Source organism: Peromyscus maniculatus, chromosome 17 (genome assembly GCF_049852395.1).
Source record: "Peromyscus maniculatus bairdii isolate BWxNUB_F1_BW_parent chromosome 17, HU_Pman_BW_mat_3.1, whole genome shotgun sequence".
Lineage (NCBI taxonomy): Eukaryota > Metazoa > Chordata > Mammalia > Rodentia > Cricetidae > Peromyscus > Peromyscus maniculatus.
The window spans coordinates 53,326,385-53,350,871 of NC_134868.1; the positions used below are offsets into that span (position 1 = coordinate 53,326,385).

At 43.5% G+C, this 24,487-nt stretch overlaps 1 protein-coding gene across 2 annotated transcripts in view; it reads left to right on the forward strand.

Annotated features, from left to right (window-relative positions):
- Window positions 1-1,731: 1,731 nt before the first annotated feature.
- The window catches only part of Csmd1 (CUB and Sushi multiple domains 1), a 1,611,441-nt gene continuing 1,588,685 nt past the window's right edge, over window positions 1,732-24,487 (forward strand). For both annotated transcript variants that reach the window (XM_042262873.2, XM_042262874.2), the window contains exon 1: window positions 1,732-2,176. In XM_042262873.2, coding sequence (XP_042118807.2) covers window positions 2,092-2,176 — 85 coding nt within the window. In that variant the 5' untranslated portion in view covers window positions 1,732-2,091. The remainder of the gene's footprint in view (window positions 2,177-24,487) is intronic.

Here is a 24,487-nt window from a genome sequence, read left to right on the forward strand (position 1 = left end):
AGTGGGAAGACAGGACACCGTTTCTCATGGGGACTTCAGCTCTGATGCTCCTGAAGATCTATGTGTCCTGAGGAGGAGAAGGAGGTGAGCTATTGGATCTTCTAATGGGTCTTGAAAGGCATTTTTTTGTTCACTTGCTAGGGTGTAGATAACATCTGGGAAATGACTTAAAAGTCACACAGGAGGTGTGGCCCTTTCCACTCCCTGTCTCCTCCACAAACTGAGGAAACACAGGGAGCCATCCAGAACCCATGTTTTAGAGAGCCATTCTGGAATTTGCTCCCCTAGGAATAAGGGAAGTACAATGAGAAGATGGTCAACAACAACTCCATCTCAGTTCCAATGCAGCTCCTCTGGGAAAACACAGCCCCATGATTCTTCCTGGGGAGCTCACGTCTCCAGGAGAAGGAACGCAGGCTGGGCAGGGTCTCCGGTTGCTTTTGGAAGGCTGAAGGACAGCCAGTAATTCCACATCTTCGGAGTCATTGTCATGTCCTCATGTGCTCTATGGGCTACGGGGGCAAGAAGGCACTAGCACATTACAGTTGAGTGTGACATGCCAGGACTCATTCCTTGGCAGTGGGCACAAGGCTGGTGTCCTGCAGTCAGCCTGCCTCCAAACACCATGCTCGTTCCTTGGTGTGGACAATGCAGGGTCATCATAGGACGGGTGTCCCTAGGGTGAAGGCATAAGATGTCCATGTCCCCTTCCCTCCAATCTTCTAGAATCCCCTACTCCTTTCTGATTAAGAATGGCACGTCCTTTAAATGTACTGTGAAATCTAGCCTTCACCTAGGGTTTGGACTTTTCAGTTAACCTGCAGCCTTTCCCTAAGACAGTTACTCTCTGCGTGTGCCCAGTGGCTGCAGTAGACCTACTTCTCAGCAGCTGCTCCTGGCTCTGCCTGTTGCCTCTTTGCAGGCTCAGGGGGGGACCTTCCTGAGTTCTAGAGTAGATGTTTGGGTTCACTAGAGATGTGCCAACTCTGCTCTCACAACCAGAACAGGGTAGCAGCCTAGCCGTTCACCCTCAATTTGAATTCCACATAGATCTGGGTTGGTATATGGGTAACCCTAACAGGACTCAAAGTGTTCTGAGAGGGAAATTGTCAGTGGCTTCTCACAGTTGTAGATAGTCACCTTGTTAAAGGTAATTTACAATTTCTTGTAAAAGCACCCTTTTCTCTACCTGTTCCAGTCACAGCTGGGCTCATTCTTTCCCCACCTGCATTTCTTTCCTAACTTAGGCAGGGGGCTTCTTCTGGTCAGCAGAGAAAGACAGTTTAGAGGATGGAGGCGGGCCCCTGCCTGCCCCCACAGAGCCCCCAGGCTCGCTTGCGTGGCCGATTGTGTGGTTTCTCCCCGGTGCGCGGCGTGGGCTTCTCCCACTTGAGCGCCCAACAAGTCTCCGTGCTCCAGCCTGCGCGCAGCCGCGACTGAGGCCAAACGCAGAGCGGCGGGAGCACGACGCGCTGGGCCCCAGAGCCCGAGGCTGGGCTGAGTCCGGGGACTGCGCGGTGCCAGCCTCCTTCCCCTCTCGGTGGGTAGGATGGTTGAGTCCAGCCGCCACGGCAGCGGCTTCTTGCGCCGCTAGCAGCCTGTCTTCGGCGCTTGCTCCCCGCCTTCCTCCCGCTCCAGCCCGGCTCTCCCCCCCCCCACCCCCCGCGCGCCCCTCCCGCACCTCCCACTCGCTGGCTCTCTCTCCAGCTGCCTCCGCTCCAGGTTGCTCCCGGCTGCGCGCGCTCCTCTCCCCGCCTCGCCCCCTCCCGCAGCCTCGCCGCCTTGGTGCCTTCCTGCCCGGCTCGGCCGGCGCTCGTCCCCGGCCCCGGCAGCCCCGGGGCTGCGCTCGGTCGGAGCATCTTCAGCCCCGCAGTGGCTCGGACCCGATGCTACGGGAGCGGAGCGAGCCGGGCGCGCAGAGCTGCGGGAGGCGTCGGATGCGCCGCCGGGCTGGGGACCCGGAGCTCTCGCCAGCTCGCCTTGCCCTCTGGTGATTACCGGGCTGTGTTTAGAGCCCGGTCGTTCCTTGGAGGAGACCGGCGCATCCCAGAGGAGCCATCCGTGTCGTGTGCGTGTGGAATATCTGCAGACATGACTGCGTGGAGGAAATTCAAGTCGCTGCTCCTGCCTCTGGTGCTAGCGGTTCTGTGCGCGGGGCTCCTCACTGCAGCTAAGGGTAAGACAGGCTGGCTTGGTACCGGGGAGACAGATGAACCCTCAGAGGCCCGGTTTGCGAACGCGAGTGTCTGAATTGGGTACCATAGGGGACCGAGTGACAGGCACGGGCCGGGTGGCTTTCCACCAGCGACGCTGGGGAACGCAGCGCCCGATACCAAGCTTCCATCGCGTTCTTCCCACCCCTCATCTGCCCCCGCCCCACCCCCGCCCTTCCTTCCCCCTCACTTGGGCTCAAACGACATTTCTCTTCTGTGCAGTGTGCTGTGGGTTGTCAAGGAGAAGAGAGCCCGACAGGAGTTGGGCAGAGAACTGCACCTTGGCTCCTGGCGCTTGGTGGGCTTGGCGGGTCGCAGGCTGGGGTAGTTCCCACGACTTCTCCCCGGACCCGGCGCACCTGGGAAACCAACTGGGCACCGTCGGCCTGGCAAAGTTCAATCTCTCTGGGCTCCGGGGGCCATCAGGGGAAGCTCCTAGCTGACTGATGTTCCCACAGCCTTCCACCTCCTCACACCTCATTCCTCAGCTTCCCCTCCAAGGTACTCTGACTAGCTGCCTCTGTGAGGTCGCCCCCTCTTTCCTTCCCCGGACTTTGCTTCTTGCAAGTTGTAATATCTGGCGAGGTGGATGAATCCAGCAGGGAGTTCTGGCCGGGCTTCCGAATCAGATCAGGTCTCTCCGGATGCAGGGGCAGCCCCTGTCTTAAGTCTGGTCAACCTAAAGGAAAGGGTCTTTCTGAGTGGTTCCTGGGGCTTTGGGCTCAGTAAACTTGACTTTCCCCTTGAAATGAGTTAGGGGATGTTTTCGCCTAAGTCTCAACAAGCTGCAACCTCCGGGCTGGCAACAGCTTGTGCGCTCTTCTATGGGATGGGAAGGAGAGAGAGAGAAGAGGGGAGGGAGGGAAGAAGAGAAGGAGGGAGGGAGAGAGGGAGAGAAAGAGGGAGGGAGGGAAGGAAGAGAGAGAGAGAGAGAGAGAGAGAGAGAGAGAGAGAGAGAGAGAGAGAGAGAGAGAGAGAGAGAATTGATTGATTTTCACATTGGCAAGTACCTGCCCCCATTTCCTCACTCTCCCCTCCTCTGATGCCTCTGAAGCTTCCCCGAGTGTCAGCTTCCTCCCTCACACTCCTGGGCAAATCTATATCTGTATCTTTATAGATAGATTTTTTTTCCCTTTTTCTTTTTAAAGGATGGAACTCAGTCTTGTGATTTTTTTTTCTTTTTGGCTCATTTGTTCTCTCCTTCCTCACAAGAATGTCCCCTTTCCTCTCTAGACAACCCCATCTTCCATTTCCCCCAGTGATTCAAATTCAAGGGTGATTAAGAAGCTACAGAGGACTCTGTGATCTCCATCCAACTCCACACTCTCCTGGAGAGAGCAGAGGATTACAGGAGGCTTCTGGCTGGGGGAGACTTGGCCTCCTGGTGCTAGCCCCTCAGCCAAGCATCTTCCTCACCAAGGGTTTCTGTGCAGTGCGCCCCAGTAGCCCACTCAGAGAGAAAGGTGGGTCCTGGCTAACTGGAGAGGTAGGATCGCTTAATTTTCTGATGCTTCCCGGAGATGCCTACCCTCCAATCACACCCCCCTCCCCCTTCCATCTAGCCTGGGCCTCCACCAACCTGCTGGCTGCGGAGGCTCCATTGGCCAAGCGGGATTCGGTTGGCAGAGGGCTCGGGTCGCACTTGGCACACTGGGGAATGAGAGGCAAAGCATGAAAAGTTGAGGGTTGTACGCCCCCCCCCCCAACCCTGTGAGAGCATGTGTCAACGGTAGAAGGGAGAAAGATTCAGGACACAGGACCAGGCTTTGTCCAAACAAATCCTCGGTGAAAATGATCCGCTTGTCACGCAACTATGCCAAACTTCTTACCCTTTCCTGCACTCTGAGATGATCCAGGGCTAGGATCCCTGCTTCCCTAAATCTGCAGCTCACCCTTGAAGCACACTCTCTGTTCCCCCGAGTTCTGTGCACTCCAAGCTCCCTTCCCCCGCAATTAACAGAGGTTGCTGCGTGGAGCCCACAGCCGCCCGCCCGGCTGCTTAATAATCCACACACGTGTGCGGACCGATTCCGCCCCCACGAGGGTGGGCTGCTGCTCTAGGGGAGGCGGAGGAAGAGGCGGGTGTGGACGGACAGGTCTGGGGCAGAGGCTGCACAGGCTTGGTTCAGGGGCTCCAGGGTTGGAGCACGCACGGCGTCCTGGGCCTGGACTGACAGCCTCAGAGAGCAGAGTGACTCCTGCGCACCAGGAAACCCGGTGGAGACCATGAAAGCCAAAGTAGAACCTAAGGTGCCGCCAGCCCTTGCGTGCTTAATGCTGGGATCGAGAACGCGCGCACGTGCGCGCGCGCGGGGCCTTTGCGCCCAAAGGGACTGGGACTCTGGTCGCCAAGATCTCTTGCGCTATTGTGTGGTCCACGCGGCAGTGGGTGCGCGCTCCTTCTTTAACCCCCTCAGGGCCAGAGCTGCGTCTCCTAGCACCCATGAAGTCAAGAGCAAGCCTCTTCGCTGTGCAGGCTGGCGGGGGGCGGGAGGGGGGGCTGGTGACGCTAGCATAAAGAGTGGCCAGCAGTGTGCTGCTGGGCAGCTAGAGCAGGGTCGCAATTCCCCTTGGCAAGCCAAAGTCTGCGGGCCAAGGTCGGGCCTCTGCCAGGGGGTGTCGCCTCTGGGCTCTAAGGCTTGGCCAGAGGGTCCGAGGAAGCCCTGGCGCCTGCGCAGATTAGGGTCCTCCTCCAAGAAGCGCACAGGCGGAGGGTGCTGGGCCACTGCCACCCTCTGCTTTGCTGCCTGAGCCCAGGTGGTGAAGGCGCTCTTGCAAACAGGTTCAGAGTTTTTGATGCGCGGGGCATCTTTCATGACCTGATTGCGGAGTCTGGGAGGCTGGAGGGCCTGCAGTAGAGGTCGTTGGAACCCCCTTCAGTGCCCAAGCATCAGCTTAGAAAACACTGGGGGAAAACAGGAATTCCTGTTGATCTTTCTTTCTTTTTGATTATTAGTGAAATGACAAGGGTGGAATCCCAAGTATGATTCTCTTTTTAAAAAAGCACTGCATTTTCCAGGAAGCACAGGAAAGCGAAGAAGGCTCTATGCTTGTACATTTGGTAAAGAGATGGAATTCCGGGTTTACGCTATCACTACAGGCTGTTTGAGCTAAGTTCGTTTCTCAGTAGGGTCTTGGGGTTCTTAGTTACTGGCAATGAAAAGAATCTGGCCTCTCAGGCTTTGCTCAGAACTCAAGCTAACAGTAAACTTAGCTAAGGCTTCCTTGAAGGAGCCTCACCGGAGGAAGCTTGGAAGTGAAGGCAGGGTTTGGTCTGGCGATTCTTTGGTTGTCTACCTACCCAGCGTAGAGACTTGAAAGTACACATCATCAAATTCCCGCAGAAACCACATACATAACTCAAGGGACAGCGTGGAATGTCTGCCTTTGCTTCTGGATTGTAACTCCTTTGAAAATTCCTATTACCAAGAGGTGCTAAGACCTTTAGTGTGCACGTTCAATTTCTTTAGAGCAAGGCCACTCTGATTTGGCTCCTGATGAAGCCATGGCCTCCTGTGAATAAGTGTGCCCAAAAGCCACCCCCCAATCCCCCCTGTGCATCACAAAGTCAGATTGTTTATTCTCCTCATATTCAAGATGTCTTCATCAAATCTTTTAATCTCTTTACATTGTCAAACATAGTACTGTATTATTATTATTATTATTATTATTATTATTATTATTATTATTAAAACTCAGATCTGTTTAGCCAAAAGCTTCCTGCTGCTTCTAGAGTACCCATTTAGTTACTAGTTTGGGTTTTTAAGGCCATGAACAAATAAAGCAAAGGAAATCATGGGGCTGGGAGATGGCTCAGTGGTTAAGAGCCAAGAGCACCTGCTGTTCTTCCAGAGGACAGGAGTTTGATTCCCAGTACCTACATCAGATAGCTCACCACTGTTACTTCAACTTAAGGGGGTCCAACACCTCCTTCTGACATCCAAGGACAACCACCACACATGGGATAGACTCATACATAAATATGTATAAAATAAATGGATTTTTTGTTTGTTTGTTTGTTTGTTTGTTAGTTTGTTTTATAAAAATCTTCTGTTGTCATGACAAGTTTGAGAAACTGGAAGAAGAGAACAACACCATCTAATTGTACACATTCAGAGGAGGAAGAGCAGTAGTCCAGGAACCCCCAGAACACCCCTAATTCCAGGGATCAAGCACCTTGCTAGTAGAGACCAAAAGGGGGGAAGAGAGGGGCTGTTTTCATATTGGCTTTCATCTGGCCAATCATGCTTAATTGGAATGCAACATACCTCTGGCTTCCAAGTTCCTCCAGGCGAAACATCTCCTTCCCCAGGGCAAGGCTGCTTCAGTCAGTCTCCAGTTTATTGTCTGAAACACAATCCAACTTGGAAGATGTCAAGAAAATGGTTCTGCTTCCTCCCAGAAATAGATCAACAAAGGCTCGGTGGCCACTTAGTGCTTATTGCTGAGGATCTAGCAAATCCAGTGTAGACATTCTAAGCTGTCAAAATGCAAATGGCATATTAAACACTCCATGCTCTACTGAATTCTAAATGTGACTCTGGTAGTTTTTCTGCTGAGCTCATGGTGAAATAAGCTGTTACAACTTGCATGTGTGCAACTCAAGCTATGTGTTCTCTTTTGGCCTTTTTTTTTTTTTTTCTTGTCGAGTTCATTTCCTTCTATGAATAATTAGATATCCCTTGTACCGAAAAAATGTGAAGAGGGTATGCCTTTAACTTATATTTTACAAGGTAACTACAAATATACAGAACGTGTCTGGTAAGAACTAGAAATTCATCCACACTATCTACACCTTTGCTCTTGGGAGCATTTTGAAGACCCGTTCACCCTTAGGCCACTAGAGTAGTGACTTGAGCTCTCAGACCAGGAATGGTAAGGGAGGGTCAGGCCAATTTGATTGTATGCTCTCCCCACCACTTGCACCAGTGGTAGATTATTATTATTATTATTATTATTATTATTATTATTATTATTAATGAGGAGAATGGTTTCAGTGTACAACCCAATGCAAAGAAATGCTTTTGGCTTTGCAGAAATGTATTTGTCCTAAAGGAATCAAGCCTCTGCTGCTGCCTTCAGATGCACAGGCATGGTGGTCTTTAGCTCCCTAAATATCTACTCCAAAACAAGCTATTAGCCTACAACTCAAATACTCAACCTCCAGCAATTACAGTTAAATTATGAATAAGCAGGTCTTTACCACAGTGACTTCAGTATGACATTAAATGACCTTTGATTATTAATATGACTATATTTAAAGGCAACTCTAGTCCCTGGTGTGGAGACCGATTGCAGAATTAATATCCTCTTTATTTGCAAACAGAGAGAGAGAGAGAGAGAGAGAGAGAGAGAGAGAGAGAGAGAGAGAGAGAGAGAGAGAGAGAGAGAGAGGAAGGAGGCAGGGAGGGAGAGAGGGAGGGAGGGAGGGAGGGAGGGAGGGAGGGAGGGAGGGAGAAATTGTAAAGCAATGAGTGGGTTAAAATGGAGCAGTTCGGGAGCTTTCTGCAGATAATACAAATTCTGTTTATCTCCCAGTGGATCAAATTCTCCAGATCTAAGTAGAAACTGGCTCCTTTTGGTGTTCAGCTGCAGTATTTCTTAAGCCACTTACATCAGGTAGGGGTCTGCAAGAGAGGAAAATGTCACTGGTGCTTTAGAGAATTTCCCTGGTCCTTCTTTATGATCCAGCTTATCTAGCTTAGTAAGTAACCTGAGTCACAGGTGATGCTATTTCCACCCACCTTGCTAGTGTTGTGTCTAGAACTTTTTTGGTGGATGAAATAAAACAAAACACTACATAGACTCAAACACACCTGCCTAAAATAACTCTGGGTGTCTCATGATTTGAATACATTCGAAGTTCATGGCTGCCTGCATTGGTTTGATTTTATCCCATTATTTGTCATGTGGTAAATCAGCAACATTTTACTGTGTACATTAAATATTGTCACTGACATGAGACCAAGGGACACAGAACATGCAGGAGTCAAATTTTTGGCACCACTTCCAGATTGTTTTTGCCAGGGGGTCACACTGGGAATATGATTACTTTACTACCTGAGTGGGGAGAGGATGTGAACTGCTGGTCAAATACTAAATGTGTTCATTTCTTCAGTTTGGTTTTTTGGAGAATTTCAACTGTAATAAAATTCAAGACAAACTATAGGAATGTGGGTTCTTCAGAAATAGAAATAAGATTGTGTGTGGACTATCCAGGTAATAAGGCACAGGTTCCCCAATAAAGCTGGGATAACTTTAGAGAAAGAGTATTATGGCATGGCTACACTCCTTCCCCATGCGCATAACATGGGAGGTTTGAATGTTCTTATGAACACTGATTTCAACTGTGACTAACTTATCTCTGTCTTCTTTCAATTATAATTCGTACACTTTGCCACCAAGTGAGTCTTCAGACGTATGTGACATGAAGGCACTTTTAGTGCAGCAGCATCCCCCATTCACAAATTATCCAAAATTATCCTGATATGGAGAACACAAGTGATCTCAGATTAAGGGGACCCTATAATGAGGATAAGAGAGCAAGGAAACTACAGGTCTAACTTAATCTATGCGAATTCAAAATGTACACTCCCTCATTATCGGGTAATAGGATGTAGATTAATTACATTGTAGATAAAAGATATACCTCACTTTAAATACATATAGATTGCATCTGGATGTATCCCACCACTTCTTCCCTTTCAATAAAAGGCATGGTGATCTAATACTCAATTCATTAATCCTTCAAAGGCTAATGAGCCCACACAGATTTCAACGCAAATTTGCTGTGTCATGAAACTGTGCAATTATTTCAGATGATCCCTCTGTCTCATCCATGCCTCCATTATCACTATCCATCACCTGGTGCCGTTTAATCTTTTAAAAGCATGAATTTACGACAAAGCCCCAGCCTGAGCTCCTTGTCCACAGTGTTTGTATTGTGAACAGACTTCAAGGAATAATTATAGTCTTTCATGTGAAAATACCGTTGCAGGGAATTATTCAATACGTTTCCCATTACTGTTTAGTATACTCTGATGTGATTGGTGTTATGTAAGAAAGAGCTAAATATTAGATTAAAATTTGCATTATTTGAAGACTGATCCGTAATGATTTAAAAGTCTTTGAAATCAATTGTGAGTTCAAAGCACTCTTTCTTTCCTGATGCCTAGAGAATACCTATGGCTTTATTCAGAGAAATATATTTCTCCTGTGCTTAAGGGGAATCATCTTCATTGGTCTCTTAGTTGGGAATTTGCTTCATGGGGTTGATATTCATGGACAAAATGGGGAGGAGTCTATGCACCCACCCTCCTATAAATACACAATCTGTGAGTTAAAATAATTTTTTGCTCTTTCTTCATACTCTGGCCTTCTTGCCTAGAGGGCATTTCCATGCCTTTCTGATGTGTGAGCTCACTGTCCACACCCAACCTTTTGCTGTTGTGTGTATCTCCATTCTTATCTAAAGGTAAAGATGGTTTCTCCTGGGAGGAAAGGTACCTGTATGATCTTCTTTTAATGAATAGAAATACAAGCCTGTACAGAGGCTCTCAGCAATTTTTGTTACCATGGTTCAAAACATTTTTTGTTAAGTTGTAAGGAAATTGCTATCTCACCAAGTACAGTGCTGTTCTGGTCACCCAAGACTTACAGGCTGTGTGGTTAGCACTTCTATGAGGAAGAGAGCCCTTGATTACAAAGGAATGGTCACATTTATATGGGAAATTGTCATTTTACAAATTTTATTTTAAATAAATAACATTTAATTAAGTAAACAGAAATATTAGTTATGTAAATGATCTAGTATAACAGGTGGGACAAGACAATGCATAAGTTCCTCCATCCTATATACTTTTATTTTTATAAATCTATTTATTTATTTGTTTGTTTTACATCCCAGCCATAATTTTCCCTCTCTCCTCTCCTCTCAGTCCCTCCCCTAACCCCCTTTCAATTCCCACCCCCCAATCTACTCCTCCTTCCTTTATGTTTAGGAGAAGGCAGGTCTTCCCTGGATATCAACAAAACAAGGCATATCAGGTTGTAGAAAGACTAAGCACCTCCCCATGTATTGAGGCTTCGGCAATGTTACACGGTATGGGCAGTAGGGTTCTAAAAGCTAGTAAAAGAGTCGGAGACAAACCCTCTTCTCACTGTTAGGAGTCCCACAAAAGGGCCAAGCTACATAAGCGGAACACATATACAGAGTACCTAGGTCAGTCCCATACAGGCCCCTGGTTGTCAGTTCAGTCTCTGTGAGGCCCTATGAGCCCAGGCTAGTTGATTTTGTGAGTTTTCTTGTAGGGTCCTTGACCCCTCTGGCTCCTACAATCCTTTCTCCCCCTCTTCTGCAGGATTCCCCAATCTGCCTAATGTCTGGCTGTGGGTCTCTGCATCTCTTTCCAGCAGTTGCTTGATGAAGCCTCTCTGATGACAACTGGGCTAGGCACCAATCTGGTCACAGGAGATGGCAGGTTCAGGCTAAGTATTCACTATTGCTAGGAGTCTTAGCTGGGGTCTAATGAGAAATCATCTGAATTGATCATATAGTTTCTTAAAATGTAAATTTTGGGGAATCAATTATTTATCATTCTGTTTCATTCTTACACAAATATAATTATTGTGGGAATCTTAGAGTAAAACCTGTCAGAAGGATTTTCTTTTGTTTTACAGGGTGATCTGCTCAAGTGATGACACATTAATCCATAGAAAACTAGGGATTTCATTTATTTTTATTTTTATGTTCTAGAGAGTAATATTGACTATAATAGAAGCTACCTATATATTCACTGTAGAGCTGAGACTGGCAGTGAACTCTTGATCCTCCTGCCTCTACCTTCCAAGTGCTTGTATTCTAAGCCATGTGGTACCACAGTGGATGAAAAATATGAATTTTAAAAACAACAGCAGTAGTTTAATACATCAAAAGCAATATTCAGAGAAAATCAAGTGAGAAAATTACCAGGGTTGCCTTTGTGGGGAAACACCACAGCTGATTGACATTCTTAAGAGTCCAGCTAGAACTACTATCCCTGTCCAGATGCAATTTTGAGTTTGTTGTGAACCTAAATGATGAACCTTGGGGATAAAGTCCCAGATATTGGTTGCTACTCTCTGGATAAGGACTGCAGGGGGCATTGGTGTAGGTAGAGAATGATGGAATACCCCAAGCAGAAACACTGATGGGATAGAGCCCTCTTTCTTCTGCTAGACTGCAGGTAGGAGAAGTTGCTATTTGCCTTCCAGGAGCCTTCTTACTGCAGCAGGAAATGGGCTTTTGACGTAATTTTCATTGATCCAAATAGGAGTCTGTGTAACAGAGACCTTGATGCCATGGCAACACTGGCATCACTCGTGTAAGAGGTGAAAGGTTTTGGAGACTGAGGAGTAAGGGGAAGGACCACAACCAATGAGTGGAGAATGAGGGCCTTGCCAAGAGCAGGTTACAGACAGCTGGAGACCTTGCCTTGTACCATAGAGAGGTCTGGTTGAAGTGTGCAGTCTACGTGTGAACCCATAGATGCTCAGTTGTCACCATGGGAATGCATGTGAGGCTCCTTAAAGTAGAAAGACCAGAGAAGAAAGTGGAAGGTGGAACTAGGGTGGGACCATTTCCCAGGACACACAGGGTGCATGTTTGAAGCCATACTTCCACCTTCTGCCTCTGCTTGGTCAAGCACTTATTCGGATATCATTTATCTCTTTAGAAATAACCTGATTTTGTTAATGCCTTTAGAGATTAAGACTAGTGGGGAATAAGGTGTCAAAAGACAAAAATACTGGGGATTCCTACATAAACTTCTAGATGACACATATAGCCTTCTGCAGGTCTCCATAGTCCACAGTCAGGTTCAGCCTGGCCTTCTAGGTCTTTCTCTCATGCTGTCTGCTGAGGTCTTCCACAAAAGTGGGCACATCGTACCTTGAGTTACACTGGGTTGTTTCTGTTCTTTGCTGCTTCTGTTTCTTAGCTGAGCATGCACAGCTTTTATTCTGTGTCTGGTTATCTCGTTAAGGACTGCCAAACTCAACTCCCTTGTACTTTCTGTGTCAGTGTTATACTTAGCAATCGTTAGCCATTGGGTAGGAAACAGCATATCTAGGAACTTTGGGAAGATGCCATTTGCTGAAGTTTTTTGCTTTTTCCCACCTTTCCTATTGCATTGGATCTTAAGGCCTTGGAGGACAGAAGGATACTGGGCACCCATATTTCCTATGCCCATGCTGCTGCTTTAGTGAATCGAGTTATGGAGCAGAACACCTTCAACGCACTCCTTTTAGTGGATCCAAAGTGTTTTTTAATGTTCTGTAGAAAAGCACAGGGCAGAAATGATGAGAAGTGGGAATGGGGGGTGGGCTGGGGGGAGGGGTGGGCGAGAGGGGGAGAACAGGGGTTTCTGTGGCTATTATGTTGAACTGAATGGTGTTATAAAATAAAAAAAAAAAAAAAAAAAAAAAAAAGAATAGAGGCAATGAACTGCAAAAAAAAAAAAAAAAAAAAAAAAAAAAAAAAAAAAAAAAAAGAAATGATGAGAAGTACCTCCAGTCTCTGCTTCAGACATTACTCACTCATGATGAAACTTGAACTTGTCCATATAACTAGCTGTAAAAACATTAATCTGAAGTGTTGTTTCTTCCTCTTTATTTGATTCACTGGGCCTCTTCTGGTGACTGTTTCTCTTTGTATATCCATAAGGGTTCAGAAGTGCTTGCATTTTTTTTCTTTTCTGGTGACAATAATTTAATATTAGAATGTGTTCAGCAGATATTTCAACCTACAATTGTCATTTGATCTTCACAACTATTTTATCTTTCAGCCTTTTAATTTAAAAGAATTACATAAGCGGATTATGGAACAATGATGAAGTAATCTTGCTCTATTTTGACAAATACATTTACAACATTACATTTCTGGGGGTCTTTAGTGCCAAGGAGAGAACTATGAGGGATGTGCTATTAATATTTTGAAACGATAAGTGGTCTTTTGCCTTTAAAGTATAAGGAAAGTCCTGAAATTGAACTCTTGTTTTTTTGTATCTCTTCCAGTTTTTTACATAGATGAACAGTATAAGGTCTTTCAGAGAGAGTTAGTATAAAATAATATATAAAATGTGTCACAACAAGAAGAAACAGCTGTCATTTCTTTTGTAAAGTGGGTTCTAGTAACCTTTCATATTTTAAGAACAGAACCTATGTGAAGAAAGAGATATATATTAGTTACAAGCTCTGGGATACTTGCTGCAGACATAATGAGACACTTGATGCATCTTTAAGAGCCATCTGTACCCGTATGTTGTCCATGAATAAGAAGGGAGGGGGGCCAAAAGCCAAAGGCAGTCATAGTAAGCTTGGTGCTTCAGCCCTTCCCCCATGTTTATGCTTTTCCTCTCTATGGGACCAGGTGCTACAAAGGACCACTGGAAAGGGGGATGTGCAGAAGAACAGGGTTGGTTTCCATCCAAGTGGGATTTATTTAGCTAGTGTTGCTTCATGGCACCAGCTGGAGCTAGAAACATCTCTCCATTGTCTCTGCTGTGGAAAACAATCTCTCCACACTTTAGGTCCCTAAAAAGAGACCCACCAGAGTACAAACAAGGGCTGATGGGGACTTCAGTGTCATCTGAGGATCAACTAGGGAAGAGTCCATTTTTAAGATCACTCTGGGGAGTTGGCATAATTCAGTTCCTTCTGTGGCAAGACTGAAGTTCTTGGCTGGATCTTGGCCAGAGTTCACCATTGGTTCTTGGAGGCCACTCAATGTTCTTTGTCCTGCAGGGCTTTCCAATAAGACACAAAGCCAGAGAAGAAAAGGCAGGAGAGAGAAAGATGGGGGAAAGAAAGAGAGTAGAGCTGGAGTTGGGAGCTAGAAGCAGAAAGGCTAGGCAAGTTGGATAATGCATCCTTGCTTGCAATTCCACAGTGCTGTGAAAACAGCCATGTATTCCTCATCATTTTTGCCCTGTTACAGCATATCCCACATCATGCTTAGATGTAAGACAAGACTCATACTAGGCATAAGTAGTAGAAATAGTAGGCCAATGGGGACTACGCAATGTGTTTGCCCACCACTTCATTCTGGAAAAAGTAGAAGACTATCTCAAAATGAATGAACAAGGGTTAAGTAACTGACTAAACCTAAATAATAAATGAGTATGTGTCTTCATATTAAGAACAAGCCTAAGAAATAAGTGTAAGAAAGGTTTCTGAATGACTCTAAAACATGCATAATAACCATTGCCCCTCCCCAAAATATATCTGTAAAGCTGCAAATGGAGCCAAGTCTCATCAAGATCCCTGGGGAAACATTCCTGTACTTTCTTGTTGTATATCTGGAAAAACAAGGATAGGTAAGAGGAGATAATTCTTCCATACCAGTCAAACATCTAAATTATGAGATTTCTAACTGAGAAATGCGATGTATTTTGCAGTATTATGTGCTTATTCTTTTCAGCCTTCGCAGTAGTAGCAACAATGACAAAAAAAATCGACCAAGCTTAGATGTCCATCATCTGAAAATAGCTGAATGAATTCTTGCATAACAAATTGTATTGCTTACATGAAAGTCTTTCCAGATAAAATGTTGACTTGAGAATTCAAAGTAGCATGTTTATTTCATCTTTGGGTGGAATGAAAGTGTGTGGTACTGTTATTATGTGCATGCATAGAAGTACCTACACCATAGTACTGGTGCATGACAGTGGGATTGTTTTCAATGACAATGTGAAGTGTAGTCAAACACAATGTGCTTAAATTAATTATTCAAAAAACCCCAAGAATATTTAAGCTGTGTGTCTTTTATGAGACTTACTAATGGGCATAGTAGAGTTAGATTGCAAGATTTTTGAACCTCAAGTCATCTTCAAGCTTATAGGTTCAAATATCTCTTTTTATTTGTGTTCACCATGAAGTGTCTCACCCAATTTCACAGGGGCAAAAATGAGGAAATCTTAACCTGTGAGCCATCTGCCTTGGTATGGGCCAAACTCTCTCCCCAAGACAGCTCTATGTGAAACCCATGACACCTACCTCTCTTGGACTATACAATACCCTGCCCAGCACCTGTGGGCTTTCTTGTGATACAGTGAACCTTTGGCCCTTCCACTCTGGCTGACGCTTCTGTCTGGGAAAAGCAGTATGGCTCAGAAAGTCTGGGCTTAAGTTTAAGACTTAAGATAATCCAGACAGCTGGAGAGGCAGTTATCCAACCTTGAGGCTCAGGAGAGCTCAGAGGCACTGCTAGTACTGAACAACCTTTGCCAGGGTTAAAGGATTTTGTAACTTGTTAAATACTTTACTACAGTAATTTCTTTTGGTCCTCTGGAAAGCACTTCCCTCCAATGTTCTTACCTTCTTAGATACTTTGTACCAGTAGAATACTGTAATTGAAGAATGTTTAATTCTGAAAGTCTCAGCATCTACATTCTCACCACACTAAAATATCTTTTTTAGACCTCTTAAATAGGTACAGTGAGAGTTTCATTTTTGAGTTTCTTAATGTTTAAAATGAATTCAGTGTTAAGTTGGCTTGGAAGTAATGAAAGCCAGTGTGTTTCTCTGTTTACAAACTAATGCCTCAAGATACAAAGAATTCACCCCAATGTCGTGTGCTCATGGGTTCCACTTTGGTGAGGACAGCTGTATGTGAAAACCAGCAAGCTTTTGTGACAGGCTTTGCAGACACATCCAGGAATCATCCTTCGGTGTGTATCCTAAGAAAACATTAGACTCTCTGGTGCTCGGCTTTCTGGTTTCTACAAAGGGCCATGAAGAGTGAATCAGTGGCTTAAGGATTGTGTAGAAAAGCATATATTAAAAGGTCCTGGAGAGATGACTCAGTCAAGAAGTACCTGCTACACAAGCATTGGGACTAGAGTATGCTTCCTGCACCCACTTAAAAAGCCAGGTGTGGTGATGGCATGCCTGTGACCCCAGCTTTAGAAAGATGGAGAAGCAGAGTCAGGAGGATCCCTGGGACTTACTGGTCACCTGTTCTAGATGAATTAGTGAGCACTAGGTTCAGTGACAGATCCTGTTTGAAAGACTAAGGTGGAAGGCAATTGAAGAAAACACCCAATCTTGACCCCTGGCCTTTACATGAAAACCCATATATGTGCACACATGCATACATATGCCACATATATAGATTCATATACACATAAAATAAAGGCAATAAAACCTGGTGATGATATACATAATGAATGGGAAAAATGAACTATTCTGTTGCAAGGCTAAAAAGTTAGAGTCTCAATTCTATTAGCTGTGTCGCCAGAATCTAAGTTGGGCTAAGGATTATTATTCTGAAGATAATGGTTTATAAGTGTAAATCAGTAATCATGTGTGGATAGTTATAAGAATAATCTTAACACCATTCTCTCAGAATGCTCCAAATTCTGCAAAGTGATCTTTACATTCTATAGTTTATTTAGAGACTGAAATATGCATTGCCAGTAAGTAAAGGGAAGGTTCCTGTCAAGTGACATTCACCATTTTAAAGTGGGCATCTGATTTGGCTTCAGTGACCAATGGACTCAAAATTATCTGAGAGAAACATGAATTTGAAACATAATTTAAGAGCATGAAGCTCTCCAAGTTGAATATGACCATGAGGAGAACTATGAAGAACACTACAGACAGCTTTACAACAGGCTTGGAAATGGGAGTGGCACTCTAGTTTGCTGGTTGTAAATGTTCCCACAAGCACCACGGGATTTTGTAATCCAAATGAATTCATAACATTTTCTAATGACTCTGTTAGAAAGTGTCTAACCCCAAGAAGAGTATCTGTGGGTCCTTTTTCAAGTTTTAATTAGCGCATATTATGCAGGATGATGGGTATCATTATGATATTACCTTCCATGTACACAATGTATTTTGATCATATTCACCACCCTCATTATTAGCCTCTCATGTCCACCTCCAAGTTCTACTGACCCCTATCTCTTCCCACCTTCCCAATTAGTTCCTATTCTCTCTCTCTCTCTCTCTCTCTCTCTCTCTCTCTCTCTCTCTCTCTCTCTCTCTCTCTCTGTGTGTGTGTGTTTGTGTGTGTGTGTGTGTGTGTGTGTGTGTGTGTGTGTGTGTGAGAGAGAGAGAGAGAGAGAGAGAGAGAGAGAGAGAGAGAGAGAGAGAGAGAGAGAGAGAAAGATCCAATGAATATCAGTAGAGTTGCTTTGCTTACAGGAGCATGGGAGAACTATTGTTTACAGAAGCATGAGAACCTTGCTAGTGACTACAGTACTGAAGAAACTCCCCATCTCACTCTTGCAGCAATGATTAGTTGCCTATAGACCCACAGAAAGGTATGGGGACTTGTTAGCTTCTCCCCTCTGCACCCTGTGCCTAACATGATGTTGACAGACCCCAATCTTAAACCTGGAATCACAACCACTGCCATGCCATGTCTGGAATAATGCATTCTGTGACACCTCACACCATCCCACAGCACTTACATTCTGACTCTCTTTCTACTGCTGTTTCATGAATCTGGGGGTAGGTAGTGTCACAGATGTCCCATTTATGCCTGAAAATTCAACAGTCACTTATCCTCAATAATTTGACCATTATTGAGTATCTGTAGGTTCTAATGATCACAAAAGCAGGAAGTTTCTCTGACCAAAGCTGAGAGCAGTACTGATCTATGAGCATAAACATAATTGTTAAGAGGGCAACTTGATGGACATATTATGTCCATTTAATAAAACAATAGCAGTGTCTTCCCCACTAGGGGCTGTGACCTCCCCAACCATGGACTTTTGACCAGGTTCAAAGTATTAGACATAAATTCTGCCTGGTGGAGGGGTGCTCAAAATCAGAAAGTGGTTGGTTATCCCCATAGCTGTCACCACTATGGCACCAATAGCTGCATCTTGCCCAGGAGGTCAGTCATGATGGAGTCAGGTCCACAGCTGAGCAAGACTGTTAACAACAGTGCCTCCCCAGCAGTCTTCAAGAAGCCTCCTGACACCATGATAAAATAGCTAGCTATCAGAAAAAAAAAGCTTCCAGATGAGTCCATCTTGATTTCTCTGTATTGGGGGACCTGAGTGTGTGATGTCTTCAGCATATAGTGGTAATTTCTAGTATCATTTTGGAAGACTTGGGGATCTCTGTGCCCAATAATTTGGAAGGAGAAAGCCCTGCTCCAACACCTGTATTTTTATTTACTATTCTGTGGCTTCTGAAAGCAGTTTTATCTAGCCCCTTTAGGTGAGGCTACTTTCATAAAAGGCTGTGACTGGCCAATTCGAGCATGGGAAGCATTGTTGGATTAGATGTTTGGTAGGCAACATGGGGAGTCTGTTAATATTGCGTCAGCAATTGAAGAATCAGTATAATTGCAGTTCTTAAGGGTTATTAAAAATGGTGTGGGCCAGTTCACCAACAAGCATTCTTTCCCCGCTCCCTCCTAAACTAAACAGACAAAGTGTGAGACATCCCTACTGATGTGGCCTATCCTTCAACTTAAGCTTCCCAATCCAATGTGTTCTAATTCCAGGTAGATGAACTCTGAGCAGACAGTGCTGTTCTGCCCCATGTCACCTCTTCGTTCCATGGTTCCCATGAGGTGCTACACTGTGTGACCCTGGGTGAGATCCATGATATGATAACAGAAATAACCCTAGTTAGTGTCACTGAAAGCTGACACCACTTTCAGGGTCATGGCCACCCAGAAGAGATCACTGGAAGTCCAGTGGTCCTGGATCTCATATGCACTTCTTGATAAATTTGGAGGTCTCACAGCTGATTTCTGTCTTCTTTACTCAATGTTGTAAACATAGCAACCACACAGAGAATACCTTGAGTGAGCCTCAGAGATCTTTTGGGTATAGCACACTCTGTGAAGAATGAGTGGATGTATCCACGTGTTGGATGGACTGCATATCCCCTACCGTTGTCATTAGTCTGTTCCCAGTGGAGCACAGCTGTATTTGTTACTTCTTTTTGCTCAGTGAGGTCTTTTGGCCCTTGTTGCTTTCCTTCTTCAGGCAGACTTGGCTGCTGAGGACCAATTGGTAGCAACTAGCTTGTGGCTGTGTAGCTTAGATTCAAGGAGATGCTCACTCAGTCTTACTGCAAACAAGTGCGTTCTGTGAATTTAGCCTATGTGTATGTGACACAGTCAAAACTGTTGAGTGGATCTAGGTTTAGAGAGTGACTCCAGAGAAGTCACATGAGCAGTCATTACTGAGGTGTCACAGTTTAGAGACTTAAATTATTAACAGATGTATCTAGCTTGAGAAGAACAGAATGGCCGCTGATCTTTATGAAGGCATGAGAAGGAGCCCCTCTCTCTATGTTCCTGTCAATTCAAATATGGAGACATCTGGCAAATGGCCTAATTGGAAACAAACAACAAACAAACAAAGAGCAACAAGAACACAATGACCCTGTCACAAGCCCTAGTTCAACTACCTCAGAAAGCCCTGGAGCCTGATGGCTTTTCTTTATGTCTCCAGCCAACTGGACTCCACATCTCTCTAAGCACAGCAGTGCTCCAGGAGCACTAACTCCAGTGAGGATTTAATAGCAAGAGAAATCACCGAGGAAAGTGATGGGCACTATGCCTGCAGTATCAAATTTACTTCTTAAGCGAAACCCGATTCTACCAAGGGCAGAGAGGACATGGAGATGGGGTTTATTAAAACAAATAAAAGTGCTACATTGAGATACCATCTTGGCATCTTGTGGGTGGTGGGGTAGGAGAAGGTGGGTTTGAAACATGATATATATATATATATATATATATATATATATATATATATATATATATAAATTATTGGAGGTTTTTGTTTCTAACTCATTGAAAAGCAGTCTGGAGAGTTATTTTATGGCCTGAACTTTGTGACTGCAAAGATCTGGCAGCTGAATACTATGTGATATTACAGGAACATTTTGCACCTTTATAGGTTTTTATGCAAATTCTATTTAAGGAAAAAATGTGCTTACATTTTCATTAAACTCCCTTTACTCCTTTGGTGGTGAGTGTACTTAGAGAGAGTACTTTAGATTAATGAAAGAAATTTGAGATAAGGTAGTTGTCACTTTGACACCAGAAGTCTAAGTACATGAAATAGTTACAGGATGTGCAATCTCCCAGTGAGGATGGTCAAGGAATTCTTGGCCTTATTAATTAATTAGCCACAAGTGTGCAGGAAAGCATAGATACCCACCAGACATCTGCTTTTTAGGTGAAAAGTTTCTTAGTCAATAAAATTATTTTTTTATCAGATATAGACCATTTGAGATACACAGGAAGCAATATTTAATCCTGGCTGGATGGCTTTGAACTCTTTGTGCAGCATCTGCTCTTTTTTCCTTTCTTTTCTGTTATTGTAAATGACGTATACACAATTTATGGTTCTGTTACTGAATTATCAGTGTCTTTACTTCCGAAACAGCCACTGAGTTAAATCACACTGTACATCACAGGAAGACATGGGGAGCTCAGGGTGGGCAGGGATCCTTTGGCTAATCTTAGGCTACCCTCATCTCATTTCAAGCATTATGTGCCTTGCTCAGCTAAGTCCTTTACCTGCAGCAGACTTGGGGGTGGGGGCTCTTGTTCAAGCTATGCTCTGTTCTCATCTTACGACCTTCTTAGACTCCAGTGTCTTCCTTTGAGAAGATGTGGTTTAAGCCTTCTACTTTCAGCCTTGACATTCTTTGACTTCTATTCTTAGAATAGTGGTGATTGTGCTAATCAATAAATAAGCAGATTGGAGCAGAGTAGGTGGAAGGAGGAGGGTGTGTGTGTGTGTGTGTGTGTGTGTGTGTGTGTGTGTGTGTGTGTGTACTTGCACACATGCTTTCCCTCATTTCCTTTCTTAGGTCCCATTAATTAAACTTAGTATACAATTTCTCTTCTCATTGATAGGCATATACAGTTTCTGTCCTCATTGATAGGCAGCAAATATTTACTTTAATTGCTAAAAAATGTAATTAATAGCACTTTGAGTCTTTTCCTGGTGACTTCACAGTAAATTGGGGAAATTGATACCAGCTCAGAGCTTTGAAGCCACCAGGATCTTGGTTCTACATGAATCCCTGGGATGCTAGGCCAGACTTAATCATCTTAGCATCCAAGTGTTTGTTGTAGATTTAGTATAGATACTTCTAATTCAAGCTTGCTACTGGAAGTGAATGCCTTCTTGCAACATTGCAGGAAAAAAATCAGTCCCTTTCTCAGAGATTACCTAATAAATATAAAATATGGACTTGAAATTACCATCTACAAACATCCTGTTTTTTAAACTTCAATGTTAACATTAATGATCATATATTATTTAGAAGAGTGTTTATACCACCATGTTGCAGTTATGATATTTTTCAGCATACAACAACTCTGGGAGACAGCCCAATGTTATCGTTTATCGTATCATATTTTCCTGACAAAGAATTTGAGGCTCAAAAAGTCACCTTGTCAGCCACATTCCCTGGGTTGTAAAACAAAACCAAGGACACTGTTATCCAGCCTGTCTTGCTCTTCACTGTGTGAGTGTTGTTGTCATTTTGTGAATGTCTCCGTTTGATACTTGCTGTATCAGAAGATGCTGACACAGGTCTTATCCTGAAGAATCATACATGTTGAACCAATTGCTTCTCACATTATTTCCTTGAAACCATTACCTCAGATGATGATTCTCCTTCCATACCTAATAATGAGCCAAGTGTGATGTGGCATTTTCTAACAATCTGCCAAAATTTTAAATTTCACCAGACTCCAAGCTAACATATTGAAACAAACAAGGCTCCTTTAATTGCTGCAGCCAAGTATTAGCAGAAGTGCTAACCACTGTGACATGACCTTCGTGGAAATCAAGCTATGTCCAGAAGGGTCTTCAGCATTTCTATCTGATGCTTTTTCCATTCAAAGTATTTCCCCCAGCCAGGTGTTTGGATTGGATTGGATTTATTGATATGAGGTGTGTAGAATGTTGTTCATCTTCTAGGAGATGCCATCACCTCAGCCACACCATTCCTTTACATGAAGCAAACATGCTACATTCAGGGGTCATGAAAATCAGGCAAACATGTGTTTAGGAAATAATCTATTGACCTATATAGGGTTTTATTAGTCCATTTTGGAGTGAAATCTCTCTCTGTAGATGTAACTGAATTCTTCAGTCTTAAAACCTCTTCATCTGAGTCTCATTTTTATCCAATTTACTACTTGAACTCATCAGATAACCCTGAAAATGTTGGAAGACACTTGAATTTTTCCTCCAGCCCTCTGCCCTTTCCTCAACTTCCTTAACACCCCTTTTCTACTGTTGACTGCTACTCTGAAGATGAATGTTGATCACAATTATCTATTTATTACCCCTGAAAAGTATAATGTCTGTCTCCAGTAAAGTGAACTTATGGATCATTACATATCAGATTGTATGGCCTAACTGGAATTTACTGGTTATCCTCACAAAGGAAGGATAAGGAGGTCAAATTATCCTTGAACTCTATGTATTCACCAATAATAATAATGTAGATTAATTATAAAAGAAATATTAACTTGATAACATTTAGTAAAAGTGATTATAAAAATTGAATTATATATTTTTCAAAATATTTTTTCAGTCAGATATGTGTGAGGAAGTAAGAATAATACCACAAAATTTTTATTCATGCATTTGCAATTAGAAATTATAGTCTTTGAATGTGTGATTAAACACAGCCTCCTGCTAAATACATTTCTGACTTAAAACGAGAAATTATGTCAGATAAAAATAAATCTTCCTTCCTTTCCTTATTTAGTCCATAATAATTATGGCAAATAGCACCTGTGTGCCAGCTTTCATTCCAAAAGATTAGGGTTATGCAGATTTGAATTATTATAGAGTTAGGGAAGAGGGTCTTGTTCAAATATACCTTCAAAAAATGAATTTGGTTTGCCACAGGGTTTCTGAAGTTGAGTGCTTTTCAAGATCAGAGTAATTCATGGTTCAAGTGTAAGTGTATTGGAGGTCAATGTAGGAGCTATTCTTAAGAGGTATAGGAAGCATGGCTTTTATCTATGACCATTCCTGTTACAGGTGCTTCTTATGATTAAATCTTATTTTTTTTTAAAAGACCTCTTTATTTCAGCATCTTTGGTTCATTTATTTATATGAGTAAGAAGGTTATGTATGTAGCTGTTTGTGGTTGAGGTCAGAGGACAGCTTGATGAAATTCATTCTCTCTTTCTACCCTGTGGGTGCCCAGGATTGAACTCAGGTCATCAGACATAGTGGCAAGTGCTTTTACACATTGAGTCATCTTGCCAGCCCTATCATAGTGTGTTTTTAAAAACAGATGATTAGAACTGGAACAGTCCTTATGCTCAGGTTTGTGAAGTCTTAATTTGACTTATGAGACTGATGTGACACTTGTAAGATCATGTGTAAGCACCAGTGAGCTGTGAATTCTCTAGGACTCTCTGACAGGTCTCAATTGAATCTTTCCTGCAAGAAACACATAAGCATGGGAACATTTAGGCTACCTCCTCCATCTGCTGTTTTCTTGAGATAAGGTCTTTCTTCACAGCCTAGTCTGACCTCAATCTCTCAATCTTTCCTGCCTCAGTCTCCTGACTGTTAGGTGACCCCATGAACCTCCCTGTTAACTATTTCTGTTGAATACACATTTGTTGCAGCAGAACATGGAATCTTTTTATCATAGTGTATTTCATTAGTTTTCTTAACGAAATAGGAAAATTTTATAAAATGTAATACTCTCATTTTGGTGTCCACAATCAGTTTTATCTCTTTTGAGATCCTATGATAAGAAAAAAATGTGACTCTTCTTTGATTTAATAAATAAAAATTCATGGGGCTGAGGTCATAGCACAGTGAACTGCATGAGATGAGTGACACTCTGGCAGTGCCACAAAAAGAAAAAAAGAAAGAAAGAAAGAGAAAGAAAGAAAGAAAGAAAGAAAGAAAGAAAGAAAGAAATGAAAATGCAAATCTGTGATATTTGCTTTGTCAGTTAATTTTGTGAGTTAAATTAGTGTTTTCAGAGTATCCGTAACTTTTTACTTATTTTTTTAATGGCATAGTCACATGAGCTACCATCTCATGTATTAGAGCAATTGCTGTTTATACATCAAAATCATTACTACATATTGTTCAAATTTTTGCCAAATGCTAAGGTGATAGACCATATGTATGGTTATAGATCATGGCCACACACTGATTGCATCAAAGGAATCTTCCTTACATGAAAACAAGATTGTGATGTCTCATAAGTGACATCATCTGTTTTGTTCAAAGAAGCTTTCTGGAATTGGATGTGTA